Source organism: Macrobrachium rosenbergii, chromosome 35 (genome assembly GCF_040412425.1).
Source record: "Macrobrachium rosenbergii isolate ZJJX-2024 chromosome 35, ASM4041242v1, whole genome shotgun sequence".
NCBI classification, from domain to species: Eukaryota; Metazoa; Arthropoda; class Malacostraca; order Decapoda; family Palaemonidae; genus Macrobrachium; species Macrobrachium rosenbergii.
The window spans coordinates 1188504-1196003 of NC_089775.1; the positions used below are offsets into that span (position 1 = coordinate 1188504).

The window sequence follows — 7500 nt, forward strand, 5'->3', positions numbered from 1 at the left end:
ACAAACATATCAAGAGATCTGTTTACAAGCATATTTCCGGTCGCGTTCCTCACGCATCGCAGCGTGTGGCCATATGGTACGGTACCACGCGTCGCGATATGGTACCACGCGTCCTGGACGGGCGAAGAAGTGTGGCCGGGCCGGTTGTGGCTACTCACTTGGTGGGGGTTGCAGTTTTTGTGTTATTATTATTATTATTATTATTATTGTTATTATTATTATTATTATTATGAATTTCAGCATTTAAAGGGTGAGAGAGAGAGAGAGAGAGAGAGAGAGAGAGAGAGAGAGAGAGAGAGAGAGAGAGTCAGCTGATTTTCGACAGTCATATGAAGTGAAAGCTTCTTCCCTTGCATATTCCATTGTCTGTCGTGGTAGGGATGTTAGATAGCGTGGAATCAGTCCAAGGGGGAAGGGGAGAGAGAGAGAGAGAGAGAGAGAGAGAGAGAGAGAGAGAGAGAGAGAGGGCGTTGTCTCCTGCGGCGGATGAGAGAAATTACCATCTCGGGAACAATTCTTCCTGTTTTCGTAAAGCTCTCTCTCTCTCTCTCTCTCTCTCTCTCTCTCTCTCTCTCTCTCTCTCTCTCTCTCTCTCTCTCTCTCTCTCATAGTTGAAATATCAACCTTATTTTTAAACTGAGACATTCTTAAAATTTTCCTGGTGAAAGACGCATTGATTTATAATGGAGGCTGTCAGTCCAGCCACCATTAAGAGAGAGAGAGAGAGAGAGAGAGAGAGAGAGAGAGAAGGACAGTTTTATTTATGAGTTGATATATTTTTACTATTTTATATATATATACACTTTCGTGAGGGTTCACGAAGGGGAGTGTTGGAGGTGGAGGAGAATTGTTGGAGGAGGGGGAGTGTTGGGAATGGAGGGGGAGGGAGGGAGAGAGGGAGGGAAGAGTGCATTACAGGACAACGAACCTCGACACTACTACGGCTGTGACCAGGAGGCGGAAACTACTTCTTAAACTGTCTCTCTCTCTCTCTCTCTCTCTCTCTCTCTCTCTCTCTCTCTCTCTCTCTCTCTCTCTCTCTCTCTGATCGAGACACACTTGTGATTTATTTGTTCATATTTTATTGATTTGGATTTAAATAGTTTCTCTCTCTCTCTCTCTCTCTCTCTCTCTCTCTCTCTCTCTCTCTCTCTCTCTCTCTCTCTCTCTCTCTCTCTACATATATAAAGAGAGAGAGAGAGAGAGAGAGATTTAAAGCGACAGAAATAAATAAACGGCAAATTGAGAGATATATCTTTACACTGACAATACCTCTGTCACCCAGACCTCATTACAGGTGAGGAACAGAGAGAGAGAGAGAGAGAGAGAGAGAGAGAGAGAGAGAGAGAGAGAGAGAGAGAGAGAGGTGGAGAAAAGGACAGGTGCATTCCTTCTGGTGTGGGTGGAAATGAGGGTGGGGTGTTGGGGGGGGGGGGAGAATGAGGGGTGGAAGAATAAGTGGGTAACTGTCTACACAATGTTACAATTGGTGGGAGCGATCTCTCTCTCTCTCTCTCTCTCTCTCTCTCTCTCTCTCTCTCTCTCTCTCTCTCTCTCTCTCTCTCTCTGTATATATATATATATATATATATATATATATATATATATATATATATATATATATATATATATCTAAGGCTGAATGAGAATGACAAGAAACAAAGAAGAATGAAAAGAAGAAAAAGATTGAAGAAAATGAGAGGTGAGAGGATGTTGGATTTTTTTTTTTTTTTTTTGATGTTGGAGTGATTGACAGCTGGATGTTTTGACTGAATGTTAGGATGTTTGTGTTGTATACATAGAGGTATACATGTATGTATGTATATTATATGTATATATATCTATATATATTTGTTATTGTCATAGCAACAGAGAGAGTAAAATTCTTATAGCCACAAACATCCAGTTCTCAGTCGACAGCCTAGTGGAGAAAATAGTCACTGTTCCCCTTTGTTTCCAAACCAGGCAGGCAGTCAGCTGCTGGGGTTCGAGTCCTTCTGGGGACGAAGCACTCACCAATTATGATCATTGTAATAATTTCCCTTTGGATGTAAAGGTATCCCCAAGGTTTGGTGAACTGGATTTTAAGTGATGTTTGGGGTTTGATCTCTCTCTCTCTCTCTCTCTCTCTCTCTCTCTCTCTCTCTCTCTCTCTCTCTCTCTCATATAACTCCTCCTAACACTCTGTATGTGTATGTGTATGTGTCTGTATGTGCCATTATCCATGACAAAACACTGAACTTCTGCAGGAGTGGAAACACTTTTAACAAGATTAACATCCTACTCAGAGGAGTTTTATGGCCCTGCGCGCGCGCGTGTGTGTGTGTGTGTGTGTGTCTGTGTATGTCTGTGTCTGTGTATGTCTGTGTGAGAGTACATAGGAAGTGGTTGTGCAAGACTGGGTTGGAAGGGAAGTTGGTGTTTTATTTTATTTTTGTTAGGTTTGTATATATTTTTAGTTATGTTTTCATTATATATATTTATGTATGTATGTATGTATGTATGTATGTATGTATGTATGTATGTATATATATATATATATATATATATATATATATATATATATATATATATATATATATATATATATATATATTCATATTTTATTTCTCATATTTATTGTTGGTCTTTGATACTGTCCTATTGATTTGTAGAAAATTTGCTTTTGCCCCCAAAAAAAGTGCTTTCACCAATGCTTGCTTTTATGTAATCGTGTCAACAAAACATTCAGTTATTTATTTATTTGTTTATTTTTTGTTAATGCCTTATATAATTTTTTTTATTATTTTAAGGGGAAGGAAATGATTTCATGACGTGTCCTCGTCTTAAAATTCCTTTTTTTGCCCAACCTTAATTCTGTGACGAAACTTGAGTAATTTGTTTGTGTAATTTTCTCCCCAATTCTAGACTGTGACTAACTTCCTGGTAACTGTATTTCCAAAGCTTCATGTGTACTTGGAATCCAACCGCCATTTTTGACTCATTTTCTATGATTTTATCGTTTTAAACTCTTGACTCACATCCTGGGAAAGGTACTGTGTATGCATATTGAAACTAGGTACCTGTTACTCATCTTTTAGGCTGGTTGGTTTAATTTTTCAATTTTGGGGAATTTTAATTGATTTCCTGACACTACTATGTCCATGCCTTGATTGTTTAGTTACTGACAGAGCTTTGTAAGTGTCTAAGGCCTTGCTTTGTGTGAATGTACTTTGTAAATAAAGAAAACATACCTTTATACCAAAGTCCTTTTACTCAACTTCTATATTAGTTTATTTTTCATTTGTTGGGAAATTTTAATTGATTTTCTGACAAGTTTATATCCACACCTTGATTCTTTAGCTACTAACAGACCATTGTAAGTGTGTCTAAGACCTTGCTTTGTGTGACGTCCTTTGTAAATAAAGAATTCCTCCAATTTTTCATTTTTTGGGAAATTTTAATTCATTTTCTGACAAGTTTATGTCCACACCTTGATTGTTTAGTTACTACCAGACCTTTGTGAGTTTGTCTAAGACCTTGCTTTGTGTGACGTCCTTTGTAAATATAGAAGACTTCCCTCCCAGTGAGTCTTCTCCTGATGCACAGGCAAATTGCTCAGAAGTTCTCATGAGGTACAATCTGTGGCCACGAGTTATTACAGGCAAACAGGAGGTGAGTTCTTTTGTCATCCAGAAAGAAGCCACGTTCTTTATCACTTGACTGTTTTTTTTTATTTGTCATTTCCTCGTCTCCTGCAAGAAAGAGGAAGATAATCATTCTTCTTTGTCAAAGGAAAGTGGTTTGTTTTTATCTCTTTGTAATGTCTCTGAGTGTTTTTTGTTCCACATTTTAATAAAAGGAAAACATGAACACAAGTCATGTGTTACTGAATGTTTTCGACTTCTAATCAGTGTATGTGTTTTTTCTAATGCTAATTCTCTCTAAAAAATATCATTAAAACTTTCTATGAATTGTATACTCTGTTTAAAAACATTTTTTTTTTGTGTGTGTGTTTAAGTGGTGTCTCTTAATTGCTGTTTTTTTTTTGTGGATTTTTTTCAATACCAAAACCTTATTTGAATTATCTCGGAAATAAGGTTGATAAATCTATATTTTGTGATGTATAAAGATCTCTTTCTCTCTCTCTCTCTCTCTTGGCTTTTTTAAAATCAGAAACCTTATTTGAATTATCTCGGAAATAAGGTTGATAAATCTATATTTTGTGATGTATAAAGATTCTCTCTCTCTCTCTCTCTCTCTCTCTCTCTCTCTCTCTCTCTCTCTCTCTCTCTCTCTCTCTCTCTCTCTCTCCCCTGGCTTTTATAAAAAACCAAAACCTTATTTGAATTATCTCAGAAATAAGGCTTATAAACCTATATTTTATGATGTTTAAAAGATCTCTCTCTCTCTCTCTCTCTCTCTCTCTCTCTCTCTCTCTCTCTCTCTCTCTCTCTCTCTCTCTCTCTCTCTTGGCTTTCTTAAAACCAGAAACCTTATTTGAATTATCTCAGAAATAAGGCTGATAAAATTATACTTCAGGGCATTTCAGTGGTCATCTCTCTCTCTCTCTCTCTCTCTCTCTCTCTCTCTCTCTCTCTCTCTCTCTCTCTCTCTCTCTCTCTCTCTCACTGTCCGAATAATAACACTCTCCTCTCTTGACAGGCAAGTCGAGAAGCTGTCTAACCTCAGGATCAAGAGAGGGTTAAGTATTTTCAAAAATTTATGTCATCGTATGACTCGAAACCAAAAGATCTGCATATTGCATTTTGTCCCAATTTTATCTTATTATTTTTTGAGTTGGTCATGCTCATCAGATTATTATTTTTTTTTCCGTGATTGATTAAGTATTGATTTTTTCGTTTTTGACATCTTAGCATAGTCATTTAGTTAGCTGACCTGCTAAAGGGTTGTAATGATTATTATTATTATTATCATTGAGTGACTTGGTCGTCCTGTATATGTACATATATTTATATATATTTATATATATATATATATATATATATATATATATATATATATATATATATTGTTCTGGCATGAGGTATATATATACATTACATTGTAGCTTCAAAGTTTTCATTTTTATTTCGTCTTGAATGTTTATTTAATTTCTTTCCTGGCATGTGTCCACAGCATTTGATAGCATCGATGTGGTAGTATGCCTCCTTACAACTTGTCCTGAAAAGAAATAATAATATATGCCATAGTGGTGGCAACAACACTGTCCTAAGTTGAGATTACCAGCGTGAGGTCCTTTTCCACCCGTCCGTTTATTTATGTCTTGAATTAGCCTTCCACCTTGTCCAGCGCAAACGTCCAGAGTGCTCCTGATCCTTTACCGGTGTGGACCTTAGCTCCTGAACCTTAGCTCTCGAACCTTAGATCTCACCAGTGTCCCGTCCAGTTTAAACCTTGGCTGTAAGCTGTGTGATTAATCTGTCCCCATCCCAGTTGAACCTCATATCAAATTCAAGTCGCCCTAATCCTTTCCACCCCAGTTCAATTCGTCTCAAATTCAAGTCGCCCTAATCCGTCCTGCCCCAGTTCAATCTCGTCTCAAACTCAGTCGCCCTAATCCGTCCCGCCCTAGTTCAATCTCGTCTCAAACTCAAGTCGCCCTAATCAGTCCCGCCCCAGTTCAATCTCGTCTCAATTTCAAGTCGCCCTAATCAGTCCCGCCCCAGTTCAATCTCGTCTCAAACTCAAGTCGCCCTAATCAGTCCCGCCCCAGTTCAATCTCGTCTCAAATTCAGGTATCTTCTGGTTCCTCACAGCTTGAACCTTGGCTCTCCCGACCTGTCCCGTCCAGTTTAAACCTTGGCCGTAAGCTGTGCAACTATCTATCACTTCCAATTGAATCTTATGTCAAATTCAAGTCACCCTAATCTGTTCCGCCCCAGTTCAATCTCGTCTCAAATTCAGGTCACCCTCTATTGCCTTACGGTTTGAACCTTGGCTCCAACCACTGTCCTATCCAATTTAAACCTCGGCTGTACCCAGTAACCATCCAGCCATCCACTCACTGCTTTAACCTTTGTCACTTGGACCTTCCCACTCAAGTGGCCATTCAGTTGAACCATCCTGAATACCTATTGTATACATAGTGCTTTCCATCCATCTCGTGTGATTCATTCAGACCATCCGTATGCCAGTCATTCCTTTCTACATTGACTACTAACCTGACCTGGAATCACCATCCGTATTATCTCACTAGCCCTTGTACAGAAGCCTTTTCCCTATCCAACCATCTGCCTGTTGTGGACTTCACCTCTCATCTGAGTAACCATCCGTGGAAGGTAATGCTGTCTTTCGTCCATCCATTCCTTTGTCTAGCTTGAACTCCACTTGTCAGCCATCCAGATACAAATCCTGAACCTCAGAATCCCAGAGAACTCCCTTTGTCCTTCCAACCATCAGTTAGAATATGTGGACTCCACGCCTCATCTGAATATACCATCCTTGGAAGGTAATACTGTCTTTGGTCCATCCATTCCTAGCTTGAACTCCACTTGTCAACCATCCAAACCATCCTGGATTGAAATCATAAACCTCAGAACCCCAGAGAGCCCCCTAGATCCAGAAACCTAGCAGTTAGAATATGTCGCCTTTACGCCAACTACAGTAATGAACTCCGCTAGAATTGTTGACAATGCTGCTATACATATATATACATATACTGCTGATACTGCTGTTGCTGCTGTTCCTGCTGATGCTGCTGCTATTACTACTACTTTTTTGGTGCTGTGAGTTCCGTCTTTTAAATAGAGTGTCATGTTACCATTGTCGCTTACGAATCCTTTTTGGCGGTGTGTTTAGTAGACGTGCCAGCCCCTTGTGTGGTAATGTGTATTGTATTTATTTGTTGTGTGAACCGTTGTGACATCTTTGACCTCGAGGAAAAGGTCAAGGTGAAGAAATAAATTGATTTTTATGTCATGGTCAAGAAATGGATAAGTTGATTTTTAAATTTTTCCAAACAGGTTGTATTCAGTTTTTTACTTTATAAAATTGTGAGATCTTTGACCTCAAGGAAAAGGTCAAGGTGAAGAAATCATTGAATTTTTAGGTCAAGGTCAAAATAAATTTATTGATACTTTTTTGTACTTTTATTTTATATTATTATTATTATTATTATTATTATTATTATTATTATTATTATTATTATTAATGAAAATCTCTGGTTAAAAATTATTTAATTTTTATTATTATTATTATTATTATTATTATTATTATTATTATTATTATTATTATTATTATTATTATTAATTTCTGGAATCTGAAAAAAGCTTACAGATTAATTTGAGTTTCAGGAAATAAAAATTATTATCAAAAAGTTATTTACTTTTTAATGTGTCTTCCAAACTCCCATTTTAATTGTTAATGCAACATTTCTTTCAGTAACCCTTGCAGGTGTGAAAAGACACGTGTGAATGGACAAAATCGTGAGAAAATAAGAGGGAGAGGTGGAGATTAGGAAAAGCTGTGGATTCTGAGATTAATATATGTGTGTATATA

At 37.6% G+C, this 7500-nt stretch overlaps 1 protein-coding gene across 14 annotated transcripts in view; it reads left to right on the plus strand.

The window, feature by feature from the left end:
- The window catches only part of Fas3 (fasciclin 3), a 597052-nt gene that overhangs the window by 309275 nt on the left and 280277 nt on the right, over positions 1 to 7500 (plus strand). For 4 of the 14 annotated variants that reach the window (XM_067134016.1, XM_067134015.1, XM_067134032.1 and 1 more), the window contains exon 2: positions 4645 to 4683. The exons of the other annotated variants lie outside the window; for them this stretch is intronic. In XM_067134016.1, coding sequence (XP_066990117.1) covers positions 4645 to 4683 — 39 coding nt within the window. The remainder of the gene's footprint in view (positions 1 to 4644; positions 4684 to 7500) is intronic. 14 annotated transcript variants of the gene reach the window in all.